The sequence below is a fragment of the Pseudophryne corroboree genome, chromosome 8 (assembly GCF_028390025.1).
Source record: "Pseudophryne corroboree isolate aPseCor3 chromosome 8, aPseCor3.hap2, whole genome shotgun sequence".
In the NCBI taxonomy this organism is placed as follows: domain Eukaryota; kingdom Metazoa; phylum Chordata; class Amphibia; order Anura; family Myobatrachidae; genus Pseudophryne; species Pseudophryne corroboree.
Genome location: NC_086451.1, coordinates 81,984,882 through 82,010,676, shown reverse-complemented (window position 1 = coordinate 82,010,676; position 25,795 = coordinate 81,984,882). Strand labels below are relative to the sequence as shown.

Sequence of the window (25,795 nt, the reverse complement as noted above, 5' to 3'; positions counted from 1 at the left end):
CCAAAAAATCAGATCCTGTCTGTCATGTTTTACACACAGCCTGTAACATGACAGAAGCTGATACAGATAAAGTACAAACCAAGGATTGCTAAATCTCCCCCTAAGGCTGGGTACACACCAGAAAGACAAAGCAGCAGACCGGCCATGGTGCCGACCGAGCGGCCGATTAGGTACGAACTGGCGGCTTGATATGTTGATGTCAGTGGCGGCAGTGACCCTTCTCCCACCACCACAAAGGAAATGTATCGGCTAAGGATATGTATAAATTAGAGATGAGCGGGTCCGGTTCCTCGGGATCCGAACCCCCCCGAACTTCACCTAATTTACACGGTTCCGAGGCAGCCTCGGATCCTCCATCCTTGCTCGGTTAACACGAGCGCGCCCGAACGTCATCATCCCGCTGTCGGATTCTCGCGAGATTAGTATTCTATATAAGAAGCCGCGCGTCGCCGCCATTTTCACTCTTGCTTTGGAGATGATAGCGAGAAGACGTGGCTGCGTTCTCTGTTTCTGTGTTCAGTGTGCTGCAAATATCTGTGCTCAGTGTGCTGAAAATATCTACGTTCTCTGCCTGAAAAACGCTCCATATCTGTGCTGCATTGTAGTATATAGTAGGAGGACAGTGCAGAATTTTGCTGACCACCAGTATATATATAGCAGTACGGTACAGTAGTCCATTGCTCTACCTCTGTGTCGTCAAGTATACAATCCATATCTGTGCTGCATTGTAGTTGTGCGCAGTATATAGTAGGAGGACAGTGCAGAATTTTGCTGACCACCAGTATATATATATATATATAGCAGTACGGTACAGTAGTCCATTGCTCAACCTCTGTGTCGTCAAGTATACTATCCATGTGTGCTGCGTGTGCTGTTTGGGGACTATTTTTTAATCTGCCCTCCTGTCTGACACTGCAGTGCCACTCCTAGATGGGCCAGGTGTTTGTGTCGGCCACTTGGGTCGCTTAGCTCAGCCATCCAGCGACCTTGGTGCACCTCTTTTTTTCTTTGCATCATGTGCTGTTTGGGGACTATTTTTTAAATCTGCCATCCTGTCTGACACTGCAGTGCCACTCCTAGATGGGCCAGGTGTTTGTGTCGGCCACTTAGGTCGCTTAGCTTAGTCATCCAGCAAGCTCGGTGCAAATTTTAGGACTAAAAATAATATTGTGAGGTGTTCAGAATAGACTGGAAATGAGTGGAAATTATGGTTATTGAGGTTAATAATACTATGGGATCAAAATGACCCCCAAATCTATGATTGAAGTTGTTTTTGAGGTTTTTTTGTAAAAAAACACCCGAATCCAAAACACACCCGAATCCGACAAAAAATTTTCACGGAGGTTTTAACAAAACGCGTCCGAATCCAAAACACGGCCGCGGAACCGAATCCAAAACCAAAACCCGAAAAATTTCCGGTGCACATCACTATTATAAATGTAAAAGGGAACAATCTGAATGACAGAGGATTAACTAGTTCATGGTGTTATGCAGATGTTCTGTATGGCCGGTATGTGATGGTACCAGAACATACTGTGGAAGTTTGTCCACACATAGAACTAAATTTCAAACATGATGTTTATTAGTCACCAGTTCAGTCAACTGAACAACAAAGGCCTGTAACATGAGACAGAGGAACCCTGTGGCTCCGTGACATCTTTATGAGTTCTTGTCTTCTATTCTCTTGAGTATGAAACATAAAGAGAAGGAGAGATGCAACTCCCAGCAGTGGCTTTAAGGCAGAACAAAAGACTCCAGCAGAGACTAGGCTGCAGTCAGGTCTAGGATTACACATGCTGCAAGGGCGGCTTCTACCACAGAACAAAACTCAGATGGCACGTTGCTCCTACTTCCATGGTCACTGTCTTCATATCTCCAACTACTGTGGTGGTGGTGTACGGCCAAGGGAAGGGTTACTCCAATCAAGAGACGGGCTTAGAGGGGTTGGGCTGTCCTGTGCCGACAATGGCTTATTAGAGCTGGTTAGAGACCATGGGGGGAAATGTATCAAGCCTTGGAGAGAGATGAAGTGGAGAAGTTGCCCAAAGCGGGCAACTGTCATTTCTCTAGCACAGTGCATGAAGTGACAGAAGCGGTATGCCATACTGTATCCAACATTCTGGGGGAGATTTATCAAAGCTTGGAGCGAGATTAAGCACTAACCAATTAGTTTCTGTCATTTTGCAGGCTTTGACAAATGGCAGTTAGAATCTGATTGGGTAGTACTTTCTCTCTACTTTATCTCTCTCCAAGCTTTGATAAATCTCTCCCCATGTGTAATTGGTGTAATAAAATGTAATTAATTGCCGTTGAGTTTAGGAGAGTATGACTTTCAAGCTTATCTTGGAATTAGAAAATCTAATACTAGCCTTATTACAAAAAATAAAATACAATAATAACACTGTTTAATTTGATCAGGTATGCCGAGAGTGTAGGACTTAATAGAATAAAAAAATATTTTAATCAAAATATGCTATCTCAGATATTAAATAATGACCAAAGTTAAAACTGTATTTTTTTGTTGCAATAAAGCTAGTATTAGTTTTTTCAATTTCATGATAGCTTTTCTTTGGGGTCAGTTGAAGTAGGTGTGAGAGCGGTGAGTTGCCATTGAAATGATGTGGAAAAACCGCAAACTGCGTCACTGCTCACTCTCCTCATGGCCCGATCTCATCCCAGACTCATGGATTTATGGGCCTAACTCAGCAGGGATCGCTATTCAGAGAAAGTGCAGTTGTTTGCAAGTAGAAAGGCGCCGTTCCGTCAGGAAGAAAAAGGCTCCGTGCAAAAACGTGACTGCATCACACTTCGCTATCCACTCGCAGATGCATACCCAATTTCCGGAACATCGAAGAATCTTTGTTGTCCGAGCAAATGTGAGTAGATCTGAGGCTGCTACTAACCTGCGACTGAGATGGCCTTGAAGTGGTCTGCGCTGACATCAGAGACCCTCCCCAAAAACGCCTGTGCACGCCTGCCTTTTTTCTGACACACCCAGAAAATAGCAGGTTTCCGCCCAGTAACGCCGGCTTCTTGTCAGTCAAACAGCGGCTACATTGCGACTATGATCTGTACGCATTTTCTGTCGCTATTACTCCTTACGCATGCGCAGTGGTTTGATAATCGCTCAATTAGCGATTTTCTCTGAATAGCGATCCATGCTGAATTAGGCCCAATATACACTGCCCTATGGGACTGCAAACAAAAATCTACGAGTCTGGTGGTAAAGTAACTGTGGATGTGACTAAGTCGCACCTAATTGAATTGACCACTCTAATGGTTTATAATGTTGTCCCTATTCATGGACTATAATTTGCAAGTACTTTGATCAAAGGGAAGCTAAACAAAAAAATAAAACATTATTTGACAATATAAACAGGACTCTTAGTACAAGTCCTCTGTATTTAAAAAAGCAGTAAGTCAGTAGCTTATAGTCGCTTGTGAAGCAGCGAAAGCACTACGGCAGAGCTCACTGGGGCTCCGTACACCATATTCAGCAGACCATATAGCTGGGGTTGAAGATGTAGCAGCTTCTATAGGTGTTATGCGAGTTTGGTGCATCACAGTCGCTTGGGTCTCCGACGCTGCTGATTGGGTGACCAGTATCTGCCACCAAATTCTACATCTCAGGTCTCCTTTTCTTTATCCCCAACCTTCTTTGCTTTCTTCTGCTTGGAAGGCAGTCCGCTGGAGAATTCGGACGTCAGCAAATCCGAAAAGCGCTGCTTCATTCTCACCGGCTGGTGTCCTTTAGCTCTGCAAGATGACAAAAAGAAATGCGTCTATGTAACCGCAGTGATGGGGCACCAGTAATGCAGTGCACACAAAAACTACTGTAATTCAATTAAACATTAATCCAATAGTGCAGTGGTTCCCAAACTTTTCTGAGTCACGACACCCTAGAGCACAGGTTCTCAAACTCGGTCCTCAGGACCCCACACGGTGCATGTTTTGCAGGTCTCCTCACAGAATCACAAGTGACATAATTAGCTCCACCTGTGGACCTTTTAAAATGTGTCAGTGAGTAATTAATACACCTGTGCACTTGCTGGGTTACCTGCAAAACATGCACTGTGTGGGGTCCTGAGGACCGAGTTTGAGAACAACTGCCCTAGAGTATCAGAATTGTTTTCATGACTCCCCTAAGCCAAAAGTTTCTTATCGAGAAATACAGTACAGATGGTGTAATGGTTAGCATTACTGCCTCACAGCACTGAGGTCATGGGTTCGATTCCCACCATGGCTCTAACTGTGTGGAGTTTGTATATTCTCCCCGTACCTGCGTGGGTTTCCTCCGGGTACTCCTGTTTCCTCCCACAATCCCAAAATATACAGATAGGGTTAATTTTTTTTTGTTGGGAGACAATTAGTCTAGCGTGAATGTGTCTGTGTGTACATAGGAGAGGGAATATAGATTGTAAGCTCCACTGGGGCAGGGACTGATGCGAATGGGCAAATATTCTCTGTACAGCACTGCGGAATAACTGGTAATAAATACAGAAAAAAAAACTAAAATGAAGTAAAATAAGATTTTACTTACCGATAAATCTATTTCTCGTAGTCCGTAGTGGATGCTGGGGACTCCGTCAGGACCATGGGGATTAGCGGCTCCGCAGGAGACAGGGCACAAAAATAAAGCTTTAGGATCAGGTGGTGTGCACTGGCTCCTCCCCCTATGACCCTCCTCCAAGCCTCAGTTAGGATACTGTGCCCGGACGAGCGTACACAATAAGGAAGGATTTTGAATCCCGGGTAAGACTCATACCAGCCACACCAATCACACCGTACAACTTGTGATCTGAACCCAGTTAACAGTATGACAACGTAGGAGCCTTTGAACAGACGGCTCACAACAAGAACAACCCGATTTTTTTGTAACAATAACTATGTACAAGTATTGCAGACAATCCGCACTTGGGATGGGCGCCCAGCATCCACTACGGACTACGAGAAATAGATTTATCGGTAAGTAAAATCTTATTTTCTCTAACGTCCTAGTGGATGCTGGGGACTCCGTCAGGACCATGGGGATTATACCAAAGCTCCCAAACGGGCGGGAGAGTGCGGATTACTCTGCAGCACCGAATGAGAGAACTCCAGGTCCTCTTTAGCCAGGGTATCAAATTTGTAGAATTTTACAAACGTGTTCTCCCCCGACCACGTAGCTGCTCGGCAGAGTTGTAATGCCGAGACCCCTCGGGCAGCCGCCCAGGATGAGCCCACCTTCCTTGTGGAATGGGCCTTGACAGATTTAGGCTGTGGCAGGCCTGCCACAGAATGTGCAAGTTGAATTGTGCTACAAATCCAACGAGCAATCGTCTGCTTAGAAGCAGGAGCACCCAGCTTGTTGGGTGCATACAGTATAAACAGCGAGTCAGATTTTCTGACTCCAGCCGTCCTTGAAATATATATTTTCAATGCCCTGACAACGTCCAGCAACTTGGAATCCTCCAAATCGCTAGTAGCCGCAGGCACCACAATAGGCTGGTTCAGGTGAAACGCTGACACCACCTTAGGCAGAAAATGAGGACGCGTCCGCAGTTCTGCCCTGTCCGAATGGAAAATCAGATATGGGCTTTTATACGATAAAGCCGCCAATTCTGACACTCTCCTGGCTGAAGCCAGGGCCAGTAGCATGGTTACTTTCCATGTAAGATATTTCAAATCCGCCGATTTGAGTGGCTCAAACCAATGGGATTTGAGAAAATCCAAAACTACATTAAGGTCCCACGGAGCCACTGGGGGCACAACCGGGGGCTGTATATGTAGTACTCCTTTTACAAAAGTCTGGACTTCAGGAACTGAAGCCAATTCTTTCTGAAGAAAATCGACAGGGCCGAAATTTGAACCTTAATGGACCCCAACTTGAGGCCCATAGACAATCCTGTTTGCAGGAAATGTAGGAATCGACCCAATTGAAATTCCTCCGTGGGGGCCTTCCTGGCCTCGCACCACGCAACATATTTTCTCCAAATGCGGTGATAATGTTGTGCAGTCACCTCCTTCCTGGCTTTAACCAGTGTAGGGATGACCTCTTCCGGAATGCCTTTTTCCCTTAGAATTCGGCGTTCAACCGCCACGCCGTCAAACGCAGCCGCGGTAAGTCTTGGAATAGACACGGTCCCTGCTAAATCAGGTCCCGTCTTAGAGGTAGAGGCCACGGATTTTCCGTGAGCATCTCCTGAAGTTCCGGGTACCAAGTTCTTCTTGGCCAATCCGGAGCCACGAGTATCGTTCTTACTCCCCTTTGCCGTATAATTCTCAGTACTTTGGGTATGAGAGGCAGAGGAGGAAACACATACACTGACTGGAACACCCACGGTGTTACCAGAGCGTCCACAGCTATTGCCTGAGGGTCTCTTGACCTGGCGCAATACCTGTCCAGTTTTTTGTTGAGGCGAGACGCCATCATATCCACCTTTGGTTTTTCCCAACGGTTCACAATCATGTGGAAGACTTCTGGATGAAGTCCCCACTCTCCCGGGTGTAGATCGTGTCTGCTGAGGAAGTCTGCTTCCCAGTTGTCCACTCCCGGAATGAACACTGCTGACAGTGCTATCACATGATCTTCCGCCCAGCGAAGAATCCTTGCAGCTTCTGCCATTGCTCTCCTGCTTCTTGTGCCGCCCTGTCTGTTTACGTGGGCGACTGCCGTGATGTTGTCCGACTGGATCAACACCGGCTGACCCTGAAGCAGGGGTTTTGCCAGGCTTAGAGCATTGTAAATCGCTCTTAGCTCCAGTATATTTATGTGAAGAGACATCTCCAGGCTTGACCATACTCCCTGGAAGTTTCTTCCCTGTGTGACCGCTCCCCAGCCTCTCAGACTGGCATCCGTGGTCACCAGGACCCAGTCCTGTATGCCGAATCTGCGGCCTTCTAACAGATGAGCACTCTGTAACCACCACAGAAGAGACACCCTTGTCCGTGGCGATAAGGTTATCCGCTGATGCATCTGCAGATGCGATCCGGACCATTTGTCCAGCAGATCCCACTGAAAAGTTCGTGCGTGGAATCTGCCGAATGGGATTGCTTCGTAAGAAGCCACCATCTTTCCCAGGACTCTTGTGCATTGATGCACAGACACTTTTCCTGGTTTTAGGAGGTTCCTGACAAGTTCGGATAACTCCTTGGCTTTCTCCTCCGGAAGAAACACCTTTTTCTGAACCGTGTCCAGAATCATTCCCAGGAACAGCAGACGTGTTGTCGGGGTCAACTGAGATTTTGGGAAATTCAGAATCCACCCGTGTTGTTGCAGCACTACTTGGGTTAGTGCTACTCCGTCCTCCAGCTGTTCTCTGGACCTTGCCCTTATCAGGAGATCGTCCAAGTAAGGGATAATTAATACGCCTCTTCTTCGCAGAAGAATCATCATTTCGGCCATTACCTTGGTAAAGACCCGAGGTGCCGTGGACAATCCAAACGGCAGCGTCTGAAACTGATAATGACAGTTTTGGACCACGAACCTGAGGTACCCTTGATGTGAAGGGCAAATTGGGACATGCAGGTAAGCATCTTTTATGTCCAGGAACACCATAAAGTCCCCTTCTTCCAGATTCGCTATCACTGCTCTGAGTGATTCCATCTTGAACTTGAATTTTTTTATGTACAGGTTCAAAGATTTCAGATTTAGAATAGGTCTTACCGAGCCGTCCGGCTTCGGTACCACAAATAGCGTGGAGTTATACCCCTTTCCCTGTTGTAGGAGGGGTACCTTGACTATCACCTGCTGAGAAAACAGCTTGTGAATGGCTTCCAATACCGTCGCCCTGTCTGAGGGAGACGTTGGCAAAGCAGACTTTAGGAACTGGCGAGGGGGAGAATTCTCGAATTCCAACCTGTAACCCTGAGATACTACCTGCAGGATCCAGGAGTCCACCTGTGAGCAAGCTCACTGCGCGCTGAAATTCTTGAGTCGACCCCCCACCGCTCCTGAGTCCGCTTGTAAAGCCCCAGCGTCATGCTGAGGGCTTTGCAGAACCCGCGGAGGGCTTCTGTTCCTGGGAAGGAGCTGCTTGCTGCCCTCTCTTACCCTTTCCTCTGCCTCGGGGCAGATATGACTGTCCTTTTGCCCGCTTGTTCTTATAGGACCGAAAGGACTGCGGCTGAAAAGACGGTGTCTTTTTCTGTTGGGAGGGGGTCTGAGGTAAAAAGGTGGATTTCCCGGCAGTTGCCGTGGCCACCAAATCCGATAGACCGACACCAAATAATTCCTCCCCTTTATACGGCAATACTTCCATATGCCGTTTGGAATCCGCATCACCTGACCACTGTCGTGTCCATAAACTTCTTCTGGCAGATATGGACATCGCACTTACTCTCGATGCCAGAGTGCAAATATCCCTCTGAGCATCTCGCATATAAAGAAAAGCATCCTTTAATTGCTCTAAAGTCTGTAAAATACTGTCCCTATCCAGGGTATCAATATTTTCAGTCAGGGAATCCGACCAGACCACTCCAGCACTGCACATCCAGGCTGAAGCGATGGCTGGTCGCAGTATAACACCAGTATGTGTGTATATACTTTTTAGAGTAGTTTCCAGCCTCCTATCAGCTGGATCCTTGAGGGCGGCCGTATCAGGAGACGGTAACGCCACTTGTTTTGATAAGCGTGTGAGCGCCTTATCCACCTTAGGGGGTGTTTCCCAGCGCGCCCTAACCTCTGGCGGGAAAGGGTATAATGCCAATAACTTTTTAGAAATTAGCCCTTTTCTATCTGGGTTAACCCACGCTTCATCACATACATCATTCAATTCCTCTGATTCAGGAAAAACTACAGGTAGTTTTTTCACCCCCCACATAATACCCCTTTTTGTGGTACTTGTAGTATCAGAGATATGCAAAGTCTCCTTCATTGCCGTGATCATATAACGTGTGGCCCTACTGGAAAATACGTTTGTTTCTTCACCGTCGACACTAGATTCAGTGTCCGTGTCTGGGTCTGTATCGACCGACTGAGGTAAAGGGCGTTTTACAGCCCCTGACGGTGTCTGAGACGCCTGGGCAGGTACCAACTGGTTTGACGGCCGTCTCATGTCGTCAACTGATTGTTGTGCTGACATTATCACGTAATTCCATAAACAAAGCCATCCATTCCGGTGTCGACTCCCTAGGGGGTGACATCACCATTACCGGCAATTGCTCCGCCTCCACACCAACATCGTCCTCATACATGTCGACACACACGTACCGACACACAGCAGACACACCGGGAATGCTCTATTGAAGACAGGACCCCACTAGCCCTTTGGGGAGACAGAGGGAGAGTTTGCCAGCACACACCCAAGCGCTATAATATATATGGGAACAACCCTATATAAGTGTTGTATCCTTATAGCAGCTTAAATATATTAATATCGCCAAAAAAAGTGCCCCCCCTCTCTGTTTTACCCTGTTTCTGTAGTGCAGTGCAGGGGAGAGTCCTGGGAGCCTTCCTCACAGCGGAGCTGAGCAGGAAAATGGCGCTGTGTGCTGAGGAGAATAAGCCCCGCCCCCTATTTCGGCGGGCTCTTCTCCGGAATCTGTGAGATCTGGCAGGGGTTAAATACATCCATATAGCCTCAAAGGGCTATATGTGATGTATTTTTAGCCATAAAAAGGTATAATACATTTGCTGCCCAGGGCGCCCCCCCAACGCCCTGCACCCTCAGTGACCGCTGTGTGAAGTGTGCTGACAACAATGGCGCACAGCTGCAGTGCTGTGCGCTACCTCAGGAAGACTGAAAAGTCTTCTGCCGCCTGCTTCTGGACCTCTTCCATCTTCGGCATCTGCAAGGGGGGTCGGCGGCGCGGCTCCGGGACGAACCCCAGGGTGAGATCTGTGTTCCGACTCCCTCTGGAGCTAATGGTGTCCAGTAGCCTAAGAAGCCAATCCATCCTGCACGCAGGTGAGTTCACTTCTCTCCCCTAAGTCCCTCGATGCAGTGAGCCTGTTGCCAGCAGGACTCACTGAAAATAAAAAACCTAAAAAACTTTTTCTAAGCAACTCTTTAGGAGAGCCACCTAGATTGCACCCTGCTCGGACGGGCACAAAAACCTAACTGAGGCTTGGAGGAGGGTCATAGGGGGAGGAGCCAGTGCACACCACCTGATCCTAAAGCTTTATTTTTGTGCCCTGTCTCCTGCGGAGCCGCTAATCCCCATGGTCCTGACGGAGTCCCCAGCATCCACTAGGACGTTAGAGAAATTGTGTTTATATGTCATACTCAGGGCTGTTTCACATTTACCCGGTTTACACCGGATGGCAAAAAGACGGACAAACTTTGTCCGGCTCTTTGTCATCCGGCAGGGTCTTTCACACACAACGGCTTTGAGCCGTGTGTAATGCTGTGCGCATAAGCAGTAGCAGCGGCTAAAAAACGTTGTGTGTGAAAGCTCCCCTTCACATACACGGTTCTCTGCCTACAAAGTCGGCACGGCCCTGGCGCGGCAGCCGGACCTTCCAGTGCATATTTCCGGCTGCAAGGAAAGCCGGGTGAAAGGACACATTACTCTGCATGTGTCTCAGCAGCACGCCCGCGTCAAAAAGCCGTACGGGATTTTGCCGGGCGGCAGGAGCCAGCGCGTGTGTAATAGCCCTTAGGGTCAGTTACCTGGTGAGGGACAGGATTCGCTTCTGTTTGTCCACATATTTTATGATTTGAATCCACAAGCATTGGTTTTGTTTATTACAATGTCTGTAAATACTTTTGAATAGGTCCTAGACCACCAACCCTGGGCACACCTGCAAGTAACCCAAGGCACCCCAGTGTGCCATGCCACACAGTTTGAGAACCACTGCAATAATGTGTCATTTCTTATTCCATAAATGTTGTGCAGATCAAGGCAAGCCCGCAGAGCCGTATAAAGATGCGACATGTGGACCTCCTGACCACAGGAGCCCCTTCCAATCCGAATGACAGACTATGGAGTGGGACAGTCCACGGGGTCTGCTCACCAGCTTGATTGGCCAGCCAGAGGCTGAGCTGCTATGTAAGCGGTTGCTTCTCTGCAGAGCAGATTTGTAGGAGCAGAGTCACTTGCCAGGTCCCAGAAATACAGTATGTCATGTCCATCACTGCCTTAAGGTGCATAAACATGGTGAGATTTTGGCTATCTTCGATTTTCACTATGCGATATGGACTATGGCCCTCATTCCGAGTTGATCGCTCGCTAGCTACTTTTAGCAGCCGTGCAAACGCATAGTCGCCGCCCACGGGGGGAAGTGCATTTTCGCTTTGCAAGTGTGCGAACACCTGTGCAGCCGAGCTGTGCAAAAATATTTTGTGCAGTTTCTGAGTAGGTCTGGACTTACTCAGCCCTTTTAGATCACTTCAGTCTTTTTGGTCCCGGAACGGACGTCAGACACCCACCCAGCAAACGCTTGGACACGCCTGCGTTTTTCCAAACACTCCCGGAAAAAACGGTCAGTTGCCACCCACAAACGCCCTCTTCCTGTCACTCACCTTGCGATGGCCCGTGCGAATGGATTCTTCGCTAAATCCATTGCTCAGCAACGATACGCTGTGTACCCGTACGACGTGCCTGCGCATTGCGGTGCATACGCATGCGCAGTAGAGACCTGATCACTGTGCAAAACGGCAGCGAGCGATCAACGCGGAATGACCCCCTATGGGCGATTTTGACTATACTTTAGTACTAGATAGTCAAAACTGACTTGCCTGCACAGTCTATCTAACCTTGCGACACATTAACTTTCCTTGCGATTTTGACTATATAGTCAAAATCTCAAGGTAATATCGCACCTTGTGTACACGCCTCTAGTCATGTCCATCACTGCCTTAAAGAGTGTCTAAGCATGAGCGAGCTACTGAATTTATGGCCAGTTTGGCCCCCATGATATAAACCTTTACTCATTAAAAAAAAAGAAAAAAAAAGTAGCTTATTCCTACAGGAAACTAGATCTGGAAATAAAGACACTGAACATGACAGCACATCTACCGCTCTGGCCACTTGGACTCCGTTACTAAAAACACGCACTGGCAGACTGTGTATAGAAGATCAACATTTAATGGAGCGCAATCCACTATATGTCAATACTGCTGTGCAATTTATTGCATATATGTTTCTTCAGTGAACAGGTCATATAATGTACCTTGCTGTATACGGTCTACGTCACTGCCAGCAACGCTATCTGTTTGCCTTTATTTTGGGTTGCGAACGGATGACAGCAGTGTCTTTCACTTGGCTACAGACTGAGCCTAACTTTTGTAGCCTCTGCATTCAGCAGACCATAAACTCCAGGTGATATGAATTAAAGCAGTAATCCCATGCAATCACAGTTGCGGGCGATAATCTTGGCATTTACCATTTCCTTGTTTTGTTTCTTCAGGCTGCTATAAATGCTTTAGAATTTTGCAGAGTGTCATGTGATTACTTTGACAACCACAGTCACATGACACATGATGTAGTGGTTGTCAACATGGATGTTATGTTGACATGCCGGCATATTCAATGTCAACATTGAGCATGTCAACAGTAGCAGTGCTGACAGTACATTTTAGTGTTAGAGATAGGGTAGTTAGGGCTTACACAGTAATGCTATGTCGGCTAACAACATGCAAGGCCATGTAAACATTCTAAATGTTGACATAACATTCCATACATCTCTCATTCTCCGCCCTTTGACTTCACATGACATGCTGAGAGCCTCTGTCTTTGTACAACAAAAACTACCTAACAAATGAGGAGTGAGAACTAGAGGTACATAAATCTACTACTTCTGCTGTCTAGTACCCTGATGGTCAGGATGCCGACAGTTAAGTCCCGAAGGATCCCGGTAAATATTTAAACCTTACACCTAGCCCTCCCCTCCTGCAGCTTAGCCCCTAATATGCCCCTCTTGCAACCTAACCTCTCCCCCTTCCCGATTCTGACCGTCGGGATCCCACTATCGGTATTCTGACTGTAGGTACCCCGACTGCATCCCCTGTTGCCAACACAAATCAACAGCTTTAACTATTAGAGCAAATGAAATATTCGCAGCATAAACCCAGAATCCAATCACAGGTCAGATAGAAATGGATCTCATCGCCATCATCCAATAATGAGCTAGTTGTACTATCATTCCTAAAATAGAACTTTTTTTTTAGGTTACAGTCAAGAGACGGGCGTTCTTGAAAAGAATCTGTAAATTCTTATCGCCTTTTGTACTGTTGTAAGAAAACAACTAGGGCTGTTCTATTACCCATCGGGTTAGGAGTGAGAATAAAAATAGGATTTTAATACCTACCGATAAATCCTTTTCTCTTAGTCCATAGAGGATGCTGGGGACACTTCAAGAACCATGGGGTATAGACGGGATCCGCAGGAGACATGGGCACTTTAAGACTTTCAAATGGTGTGACCTGGCTCCTCCCTCTATGCCCCTCCTCCAGTCTCCAGTTTTTAGGAACTGTGCCCAGGGAGACAGACATTTCGAGGAAGGAATTTATTGTTAAACCACTGTGAGCATCTTACCAGCTCACACCTCCAGCATGCCGCCGAACATGGTATTCAACAGAACACAAGCCAACGGCATGAAGAATTTGCAGCAATATGCGGACAAAAATCGTAACGCAACCTGTGTGTAACCACAACCAATAACTGCAGATACAGTACGCACTGGGATGGGTGCCCAGCATCCTCTACGGACTAAGAGAAAAGGATTTACCGGTAGGTAATAAAATTCTATTTTCTCTTTCGTCCTAGAGGATGCTGGGGACACTTCAAGAACCATGGGGTTATACCAAAGCTCTAGAACAGGCGGGAGAGTGCGGACGACTCTGCAGCACCGATTGACCAAACATGAGGTCCTCATCAGCCAGGGTATCAAACTTGTAAAATTTCCCAAAGTGTTTGAACCCGACCAAGTAGCTGCTCGGCAGAGTTGTAATGCCGAGACCTCCCCCGGGCAGCCGCCCCGGATGAGCCTACCTTTTTGGTAGAGTGGGCTTTCACTGATTTCGGTAACGGCAATCCAGCCGTAGAATGAGCCTGCTGAATTGTATGACACATCCAGCGTGCAATAGTCTGCTTGGAAACAGGATTTCCACTCTTGTTGGAAGCATACAGGACAAACAGAGCTTCTGTTTTCCTAAGTGGAGCTGTTCTGGTGACATAAATCTTCAAAGCCCTGACAACATAGAGAGATTTTGACTCCGCAAAGGCGTCAATAGCCACCGGCACCACAATAGGCTGGTTCATGTGGAACGATGAAACCACCTTTGGCAGAAATTGTTGACAAGTCCTCAACTCTGCTCTATCTTCATGGAAGCTTAAACAAGGACTCTTGTGAGACAATGCCGCTAACTCAGGCACCCGCCTTGCGGATGCTAAGGCCAATAACATGACCACTTTCCAAGTGAGAAATTTCAACTCCACCTGTAAAAGGATCAAACCAATGTGATTGAAGAAACCGCAATACCACATTAAGATCCCATGGTGCCACTGGGGCACAAATGGAGGTTTGATATGCAAACCGCCTTTCACAAAAGTCTGAACTTCTGGAAAGGTGGCCAATTGTTTTTGAAAGAAAACCGATAAAGGCCGAAATTTGTACTTTAATTGAGCCTAACTTTAGGCCTGCATCCACACCTGCTTGCTGAAATTCTTCCGTAGGAGCCTTCTTGGATTCACACCAAGACACATATTTTCTCCAAATACGGTGATAATGTTTTGACGTTACTCCTATCCTAGCTTGAAGATGTGTAGGAATTACTTCACTGGGAATACCCTTTTGGGCTAGGATCCAGCGTACAACCGCCAAGCTGTCAAACGTAACAGCGGTAAATCGTGATATACGCCCGGCCCCTGCTGTAACAGATTTTCTCATAGAGGAAGAGGCCAGGGATCTCCTATGAGTAATTCCTGAAGATCTGGATACCAAGCCCTCCTTGGCCAATCCAGAACAATGAGGATCGCCTGAACCTTTGTTCTTTTTATGATCTTTAGCACCCTCGGAATGAGTGGAAGCGGAGGGAACACATACACCGACTGAAACACCCATGCTGTCACTAGCGCATCCACTGCTATTGCTTGCGGGTCCCTCAACCTGGAACAACATCTCTGAAGCTTCTTGTTGAGACGAGACGCCACCACGTCTATTTGAGGAATTTCCCAAAGACTTGTCACTTCTGTGAAGACCTCTTGATGAAGACTCCACTCTCCTGGATGGAGAATGTTTCTGCTGAGGAAGTCTGCTTCCCAGTTGTCCACCCTTGGAACAAACATCGGTGACAGAGCGCTTGTATGTTTTGTCGCCCAGCAAAAAATCCTTTTTGGCTGCTTTCATTGCCGGTCCGTTTTTCGCTTGTAGAAAACCGTTGTAAACAGCCCTTAACTCTAGACCTTTTATGTGGTGACAAGTTTCCTAACTTGACCATCTTCCTTGGAAGTTTTCCCCCTGTGTGACTGCTCCCCAGCCCTGGAGGCATTCATCCGTGGTCACTAGGATCCAGTCCTGGATCTCGAACCTGCGCCCCTCTAGGAAGTGAGAACTGCGCAGCCACTACAGGAGTGAGATTCTGGTCTTGAAAACAGGATTATCCTAGGTGGGAACCGGACCACTTGTCCAACAGGTCCCACGAGGAAAACCTGCCATGGAACCTGCCAACTGAATGGCCTCGTAGGTCGCAACCATCGTTTCCAGCAACCGAATGTATTGATGGATTGACACTGTTGCAGTTCTCATCAGACGCTGGATCTTCAGAGCCTTTACCACTGGAAGAAAACAAAACTGTCCTTAGTTCTGTATCTAGTATTATTCCCAAAACTGACAACAGCGTCGTTGGGACCAACAGTGATTCTGGCAAGTTCAGGATCCAACCATGTTGTTGAAGAACTGTCAGGGAGAGTGCAACGTTTTGCACCAACTGGTTTCTCGATCTCGCCGTAATCAGGAGACTGTACGGAATAATTGTGACTACTTACTATCGAAGGAGAACCATCATTACCGCCATCACCCTGGTGAAATTGGTAATGACAATCCTGAACTGCAAACCACAGGTAAGCCTAATGCGGAAGAAATAGACCTCCTTTATCCTTTTTCCAGATTGGGGATCCCTGCCATGAGAGACTCCATCTCGGAATTGAATTTCATTAAGTAGAAATTTTGGGATTTCAGATTTAGAATAGGTCTGACCGAGCCGTCCGGCCTCGGGAGCACGACAAAGCTTGAATAACAGCCTTTTTCCTATTGTGACAGGGACACCAGGACAATGACCTGATCCTGACACAACCCTTGTATTGCGTCGCATACTACCTCCCCGTCCGCAGGAGAATCAGTAAGGTCGATTTGAAAAATCGGTGATGGAAAACGTCTAGAAACTTCAGTATGCACCCTTGGGACACTATTCTTAAAACCCACGGGTCCAAGTCCTTTCCAGGACTGACTGAAGAGTTTTTAGACGTGGTCCACCGGTGTGGGCTCCCGCAAGATAGACCCAGCGTCCTGTGGTGGATGTGGCAGAAACAGAGGATGATCTCTGCTCCTGGGACCTTGACGAGGCTGCTGACCTCTTCCCTTTTCTCCTTCCTTTTCCAGCAAAGAAAGGGGGGAATCTGTATCTATTTCGCCAAAATGGCTGCATCCGACAATGATGCGTCATCATCCGTTGTGAGGGAACATAGGGCAAGAAGGTAGACTTACCAGCGGCCTCTGTCGAGATCAACTTAACTAGGCCTTCACCAAACCAGTCTTCACCTTCATAGGGAAGAGACTCCATTTCTTCTCGGAGTCAGTATCAGCATTCCATAGGTGAATCCACAATGCTCTCCTAGCCGACACCGCCATGGAATTGGGCCGCTAACCCACGAGTCCCATATCCTTTGCCGCACTTAAGTATACTGCAGTGTCCTTGATATGACCCAACGTAAGGAGTATCCTATCTCCTCCCCAGGGTATCTATAACGGATTACCAGGTAACCGACCATTTTTGAATACTACTACTCCCCCATGCGCATGCAATGGCAGGTCTAACTGACGTATGCGTGGACACATAACTAGAATATAACGCAGCTTCCTACATATGATCCACTGGCTTTGTGACAGTGCCCCGTGCAGAACAGGGGGTGATTCCCACTTTATTCTATCCGCGCTGGGAAAAGAACAAACAATCGGAATCCTCTTGAGGATCTGAAACCATCATGTCGGGGCTGACCCAGACCTTTTCAAACAGAGCGTTCACCACATGAGAATGAGGAATGTAACTTCAGCTTTATTATAATCTTATCTGTATGTGTATACATGTGTACAACATATACATACCAACACACACACATATATAGACCTATATATACGTCCTTCTCATACACTAATCATGTACTAAATGCTCCTCTCTTTTTTTTTTTTTGGATCATTATGGTCGACATAGGAAGCCGCATCTGTGTCAGTATTAGGGAGTAGTAACTGGGCAAAATTTGCGACCCTGAGGTGTCTGAGGGAAATATAGCTATGAATATGCAACCTTACTATATATATATACATACACACACATACAGACATAGCCCTTTCTGAAATGCATTACACTCACATGCAATCTTTTTTACCCAGTCAGATATTGGTGTCCCTAATATAGTTTTCTCTTGTGAAAAACATTAATCCGCCGACCTGTTGTATCAAGTACCATCAGGAGTCGGCGGTGCCGACAGGGTCACTCCCACAGCCGTTTGTGGGAAGCACTCCGCCACAGACATGCCGACACAAGTGTACTAACCACCCACTGACATATAGTGGACCGATTCACAGCATAATTATGTCAGAGAGACACAGATAGAGTTTGCCAGCTCATAACCCAGCGCTTACTGAACGGTTTTGAAGACTATATAATGCCCCAAACCTGCAGCACTTTTATATTGAACATATATTTCACATTTACAGCGCTTTCCCCCCGTTTTACACCCAGATACTGTCAGCAGTGTGAGGAAGGACCAGCGTTTCTACCAGAGAAAATGGCGCTGGCTGTGTGAGCTGTGAGGGCTAAGCCCCACCCCCGCTATGGCGCGCTTCAGACCCGCTATTTATGTTAATATTTTTATACTGGCGGGGGTTAGGACAGTGCCCCTGGCACCTATGTCCCCTGTTGCCAGTCTATATTGAGGTATACCTGCTGCCCAGGGCGCCCGCCCCCCTGCGCTGCTTCTGTGTGGGAGCATGGCGCGCAGCACGGCCGCTGTGCGGTACCTCATAAGTCGTCACTGAAGTCTTCTGATCTTCTTCTACTCACCTGTCTTCTGACTTCTGGCTCTGCGAGGGGGGTGACAGCGGGCTCTGGGAATGAACCCCTAGGCGTACCCAGTGTTCCAAACCCTCAGGAGCTAATGGTGTCCTGTAGCCAAAGAAGCAGAGCCTTTAAACTCCCTAGAAGTAGGTCTGACTTCTCTCCCCTAAGTCCCACGATGCAGGGAGATTGTTGCCAGCAATCTCCCTGAAAATAAAAAACCTAACAAAGTCTTTTCCGAGAAACTCAGTAGAGCTCCTCAGTGTGCATCCAGTCTGCCTGGGCACAGATCTAAACTGGAGTCTGGAGGAGGGGCATAGAGGGAGGAGCCAGGTCACACCATTTGAAAGTCTTAAAGTGCCCATGTCTCCTGCGGATCCCGTCTATACCCCATGGTTCTTGAAGTGTCCCCAGCATCCTCTAGGACGTATGAGAAAAAACAGAGCACAATATATGGAAACACATGGATTATGGTCATCATAACCACATTACTGCACCATTCTTCCAGTCCTACTGTATGACCTACATATAAGATCCTAGCTGATCTCTATGATCCCCCATACTCGCTTTTACTGGAGACCTCAGCTGGATAATGACTGGAACTGTGAAAAGCCACGGGATCAGATCCATAGACTGAAATTACAGCTGGCTTTGGACCATGTAGATATGCAGCATTTGAGCAATCAGGAGCAGTCATTTTTATCAATGTGCCTTGTTTAAAGGGACTCCTATGACTTCCTTTTCCCCCAATGCACACATAGCAAATTGGAAAAACCATCTAACACCTTATCTCCCAACTTTGGACCGGATTCAGATTTGATGACGGACAAAAAGCACTTTGCCCATCTAGTCTGCCTTAAACACATGTGCATGCACACAGTAACATACTAGGGTTTAATTTTTGTCGGGAGTCAGTTGACCTACCAGTATATATTTGAAATGTGGGAGGAAACCCACACATGCACATGGAGAATATACAAACTCCACACAGTAAAGGCCATGGTGGGAATCGAACCCATGACCTCAGTGCTGTGAGGCAGTAAAGTTAACCATTACACAATCCGCAGATGCATATGGCGATTCTGTAACCGGGGGCAGACAGGACTGGCATGATTTTAGGGAAGGGGAAAACAAGTTGGAGCAGTGAAACAATGGAGGGTATTCAATTTGCTCCGATCATTTCGCCTGTTTTGAAGACATTTTCGCTAATGCCTTTTCACTTATTTTTTTTGTGTGAAAAGGCATTGGCAAAAAATACCTTAAACTCGCCAAAAACGGCCTGCATTTTTGCCGATCCACATGTTTTTTCGCTCCTGACGAATTTTTCGCCTAGGCGAAAAAACGGCCCTGCTATTGAATAGGGCAAATCCCCATTCGCCTATAAAAACAGCAAAAAGTGCTGTTTTTTTGCCCTAATTGAATACCCCAAAATGTCACATTGCAAAAATATCAGTTTGTGGAGGAAGCAGAATAAATGAATCAAAGTAAAATTATATGTAGTTATTTATAAAATAAAAAAATTGGATCTGTGCAATGTGAAAGAATAGTTTTTAGGGGAAGCTGATATCAAACCGGGAAAAGAGTGGAGAATGTTCCTAGAATGTGCTTGTAAAATGTTACCTCAAGGCCTATGGCTGCTATTGGCAACTTCTCTGCTGGTCCACTTCAGTACTCCCTTCAATGCTTGATATATCAACCCCTCCGTATCACTTTAACCACTCATATACTTATGGTACAAATACTCCATGATGGAGCAAATTCTAAACTGAGGAGGCAACATGGTGAATTTCCACCTTGGCTTTCGGTATTGTGAAAAGGACACAAAAAAGTGATATAGAAATTAAGAACCGACTGATATACTTATATATGGATTTGTAAAAAGATTTTAAGAGGAAACAGGATGCGATAATCTGACAGGTGATGTACCCTGTATCATGGCTGTGTCACTCTGGGGGTTGGCGGCACACAGTTGGGAAGCACAGGTAGTACAAGCCTCATCAATTGCTTGTAATCCCCTAGTAATTAATGGCTCAAGACACCTCAGCAACACAGCCTGAAGAGGTGACCACGCTGAGAGGCTGGCCCTCGCAATACGTGACATGTTTGGTGCTGTCTGCTGATGAAAAAAGTCAGATGTCAGGCCAAGACAAAGGTCACCGCTGAATTCCTCTAATCACCTTATTAGCGGCGAGTCACCTACGTGTCTTGACAAAGGCCTGAGGGAGGAGAGAGGACAAGCCAGGTTGGGGGGGGCGGAAAGCTTGGTATTGTCCTGAGGGCATCTGAAACACGGCGGCAGATCACAGCATTAATTGACCAGTTGGTCCTTTTGTTTTTCCCACTTGTGTGAACAAGTGCAGACACAAAACCAAACAGGAATAGTATCGCGTCCGTCTCAATGAATGCTGCTGTAATCGCCCCCGTTGCATGCTCGCTTTGCTCCTGCCCCCGGACACGGAGTCCACAGGAAAGATCTGACCTTTCTGCACTTGGGCCGAGGAGTAAAATGACATGAAAGGGGTATTCTGCCAACAGTGGGGTATTCTGACAACTCACTAGGGCATTGTGGTTACTTTGTGCCCACACATGTGGCAATATCAGGACAAACTGCTGACATGAACATCGGTGATTGTGGTATTTACAGCTACAACAGAAGTACACAATTTATGGCTCTGCAGGACTGCAGAACCACAAGGCCCAGCATGGACTGCTTTGCAGGGGTGCCTTGCAGTTTCACATTTGAAAAGCCACAGACTGTAGAAACTTGTGTCACCACGTGAGGGATAGATGATGCTTAAAGCCGGGCGCCTTTCTGTGCAATCAAGAGTTAACAGATATAGGGGTCTATTTACTAAGCCTTGGAGAGGGATAAAGAGGAGAGAGATAAAGTACCAGCCAAACAGCTCCTAACTGCCATGTTACAGGCTGTGTTTGAAAAATAAGTTAGGATCTGACTGGATGGTACTTTGCCTCTCTCCAAGGCTTAGTAAATAGACCCATTGGAGATAAAGTGGAGAGATAAAGTACCGGCCAATCAGCTCCTGTCATTTTTCAACCAGTTAGGAGCTGGTTGGTTGGTACTTTCTCTCTCTCTACTTAATCCCTCTCAGAAGTTTTAGTAAATAGACCCCAAAGGCGTAGTAAATAGACTACATACTTATTTTAAAAAGGTAGACTTACCAAGATGAATGTTTGATACAGAATTAACACAAAATTCAGCCTCAAACGTCATTCACATGCTGCCACTGCAGGCAATGGCGGGGTTAAACGAGGATGACTGGCATGTGAGGCAGAGAGCCGCCACGTGAAAAGTTATCATGTGAATGTGTTGGCGAGACGGTAATGTGCTCGGACATGCCAGTGAAGGTCCCGATTCCCCTTTGGGACAGACTAAATGACCTCCCCTAACTTCTGTACACACAATCCCGGCAGAATCAGACTTTGGGATCAGAGTCATTATCAACAAAATGTCCGGCTTATTCTCCCCTGCGTGACATCCAGTCTCTTTATAATTGGGGTTTTAACCTGGATCCTTTTCAGCCATGACAGGGTATGAAATGAGCTTATTCCGTGGGGCTGGCGGAACCATCCTGATCCCTTTGTGGCTCAGCCTTCATGGTCAACATGCTTTGGGAAAAATGAGACAATACCACAGACAGGCTGGTATACCTCTCCCACCAAACTCCTGTGTCGCCTCTCACAAACATGCAAATGACAACCTGAGAATGCAGACGGCTACGAAACCAGCCACATCAGGAATGGGGAGGCCACATCCACCATCTGCTCACAGACGGGTAACGCTGCAGACTATTCTGCTTCCACTTCTTATCTCCATTCATAACCATAGACTTTGTAAAAACAAGAACATACGGGGAGTGGGCCATATAAGGGGATCTGGTCACTGATGATGTTTTAGTGGTCACACTTACATAATGCGGATAATGTACTCAGAGCGGTTTATTTCTAAAATAAAAAGTGACTTTACAGGACTAGGATTCGAACCGGGGGCCTCCGGTGCATTACCCAACGTAATGTACATCCTCCTCCTAACCGCACTATATCTGTGAGACCACAGTATGCAGCTCAGTGTGGAAACATTTGGGACAAATACAAAATAAACAAACATTGTATATAAAAATAAGATTTTACTCACCGGTAAATCTATTTCTCGTAGTCCGTAGTGGATGCTGGGACTCCGTAAGGACCATGGGGAATAGCGGCTCCGCAGGAGACTGGGCACAACTAAAGAAAGCTTTAGGACTACCTGGTGTGCACTGGCTCCTCCCACTATGACCCTCTTCCAGACCTCAGTTAGGATACTGTGCCTGGAAGAGCTGACACAATAAGGAAGGATTTTGAATCCCGGGTAAGACTCATACCAGCCACACCAATCACACCGTATAACTCGTGATACTATACCCAGTTAACAGTATGAACAATAACTGAGCCTCTTAACAGATGGCTCAACAATAACCCTTTAGTTAAACAATAACTATATACAAGTATTGCAGACAATCCGCACTTGGGATGGGCGCCCAGCATCCACTACGGACTACGAGAAATAGATTTACCGGTGAGTAAAATCTTATTTTCTCTGACGTCCTAAGTGGATGCTGGGACTCCGTAAGGACCATGGGGATTATACCAAAGCTCCCAAACGGGCGGGAGAGTGCGGATGACTCTGCAGCACCGAATGAGCAAACTCAAGGTCCTCCTCAGCCAGGGTATCAAATTTGTAGAATTTTGCAAAAGTGTTAGACCCTGACCAAGTAGCCGCTCGGCAAAGTTGTACAGCCGAGACCCCTCGGGCAGCCGCCCAAGAAGAGCCTACCTTCCTCGTGGAATGGGCTTTCACAGATTTAGGATGCGGCAGTCCAACCGCAGAATGCGCAAGCTGAATTGTGCTACAGATTCAGCGAGCAATAGTCTGCTTCGAAGCAGGAGCACCCATCTTGTTGGGTGCATGCAGGATAAACAGCGAGTCCATTTTCCTGACTCCAGCCGTCCTGGAAACATATATTTTCAAGGCCCTGACTACGTCTAGTAACTTGGAATCATCCAAGTCCCTAGTAGCCGCAGGCACCACAATAGGATGGTTCAAGTGAAAAGCTGATACCACCTTAGGGAGAAACTGGGGACGAGTCCTCAATTCTGCCCTATCCATATGGAAAATCAGATAAGGGCTTTTACATGACAAAGCCGCCAATTCTGACACCCGCCTGGCCGAAGCCAAGGCCAACAGCATGACCACTTTCCACGTGAGATATTTCAAATCCACGGTTTTAAGTGGCTCAAACCAATGTGACTTTAGGAAACCCAACACCACGTTGAGATCCCAAGGTGCCACTGGAGGCACAAAAGGGGGCTGAATATGCAGCACTCCCTTCACAAATGTCTGAACTTCAGGCAGTGAAGCTAGTTCTTTCTGGAAGAAAATTGACAGAGCCGAAATCTGGACCTTAATGGAACCCAATTTTAGGCCCATAGTCACCCCTGACTGTAGGAAGTGCAGAAATCGACCCAGCTGAAATTCCTCCGTTGGGGCCTTCCTGGCCTCACACCACGCAACATATTTTCGCCATATGCGGTGATAATGATTTGCGGTTACATCTTTCCTGGCTTTAATCAGCGTAGGAATGACTTCCTCCGGAATGCCCTTTTCTTTTAGGATCCGGTGTTCAACCGCCATGCCGTCAAACGCAGCCGCGGTAAGTCTTGGAACAGACAGGGCCCCTGCTGCAGCAGGTCCTGTCTGAGCGGCAGAGGCCATGGGTCCTCTAAGCTCATCTCTTGAAGTTCTGGGTACCAAGCTCTTCTTGGCCCATCCGGAACCACGAGTATAGTTCTTACTCCTCTCCTTCGTATTATTCTCAGTACCTTGGGTATGAGAGGCAGAGGAGGGAACACATAAACCGACTGGTACACCCACGGTGTCACTAGAGCATCCACAGCTATCGCCTGAGGGTCCCTTGACCTGGCGCAATATCTTTTTAGCTTTTTGTTGAGGTGGGACGCCATCATGTCCACCTGTGGCCTTTCCCAACGGTTTACAATCATTTGGAAGACTTCTGGATGAAGTCCCCAATCTCCCGGGTGGAGGTCGTGCCTGCTGAGGAAGTCTGCTTCCCAGTTGCCCACTCCCGGAATGAACACTGCTGACAGTGCTAACACGTGATTTTCCGCCCATCGGAGAATCCTTGTGGCTTCTGCCATCGCCATCCTGCTTCTTGTGCCGCCCTGTCGGTTTACATGGGCGACCGCCGTGATGTTGTCTGACTGAATCAGTACCGGCTGGTTTTGAAGCAGGGGTCTTGCTTGACTTAGGGCATTGTAAATGGCCCTCAGTTCCAGAATATTTATGTGTAGTGAAATCTCCTGGTTTGACCATAGTCCCCTGGAAGTTTCTTCCCTGTGTGACTGCCCCCCAGCCTCGAAGGCTGGCATCCGTGGTCACCAGGACCCAGTCCTGTATGCCGAATCTGTGGCCCTCTTGAAGATGAGCACTCTGCAGCCACCAGACCAGAGACACCCTTGTCCTTGGGGAGAGGGTTATCAGCCGATGCATCTGAAGATGCGATCCGGACCACTTGTCCAACAGGTCCCACTGAAAGGTTCTTGCATGGAACCTGCCGAATGGAATTGCTTCGTAGGAAGCTACCATCTTTCCCAGGACTCGCGTGCAGTGATGCACCGACACCTGTTTTGGTTTCAGGAGGCCTCTGACTAGAGATGACAGCTCCTTGTCTTTCTCCTCCGGGAGAAACACTTTTTTCTGGTCTGTGTCCAGAACCATCCCCAGAAACAGTATACGTGTCGTAGGGACCAGCTGTGACTTTGGAATATTTAGAATCCAACCGTGCTGTTGTAGCACCTCCTGAGATAGTGCTACCCCGACCAACAACTGCTCCCTGGACCTCGCCTTTATCAGGAGATCGTCCAAGTACGGGATAATTAAAACTCCCTTTTTTCGAAGGAGTATCATCATTTCGGCCATTACCTTGGTAAAAACCCTCGGTGCCGTGGACAGACCGAACGGCAACGTCTGGAATTGGTAATGACAATCCTGTACCACAAATCTGAGGTACTCCTGGTGAGGATGGTAAATGGGAACATGCAGGTAAGCATCCTTGATGTCCAGTGATACCATGTAATCCCCCTCGTCCAGGCTTGCAATAACCGCCCTGAGCGATTCCATCTTGAACTTGAATTTTTTTATATATGTGTTCAAGGATTTCAAATTTAAAATGGGTCTCACCGAACCGTCCGGTTTCGGTACCACAAACATTGTGGAATAGTAACCCCGTCCTTGTTGAAGGAGGGGCACCTTGACTATCACCTGCTGGGAATACAGCTTGTGTATTGCCTCGAACACTGCCTCCCTGCCCGAGGGAGTTGTTGGCAAGGCAGATTTGAGGAAACGGCGGGGGGGAGACGTCTCGAATTCCAGCTTGTACCCCTGAGATACTACCTGAAGGATCCAGGGATCCACCTGTGAGCGAGCCCACTGATTGCTGAAGTTTTTGAGATGGGCCCCCACCGTACCTGGCTCCGCCTGTGGAGCCCCAGCGTCATGCGGTGGACTTAGAGGAAGCGGGGGA

The 25,795-nt window shown here is 47.3% G+C and overlaps 1 protein-coding gene across 1 annotated transcript in view; it reads right to left on the bottom strand.

The window, feature by feature from the left end:
• Positions 1-1,560: 1,560 nt before the first annotated feature.
• Positions 1,561-25,795, bottom strand: part of DDX31 (DEAD-box helicase 31) — a 283,897-nt gene continuing 259,662 nt past the window's right edge. The window contains exon 20 of the mRNA XM_063936762.1: positions 1,561-3,756. Coding sequence (XP_063792832.1) covers positions 3,627-3,756 — 130 coding nt within the window. The 3' untranslated portion in view covers positions 1,561-3,626. The remainder of the gene's footprint in view (positions 3,757-25,795) is intronic.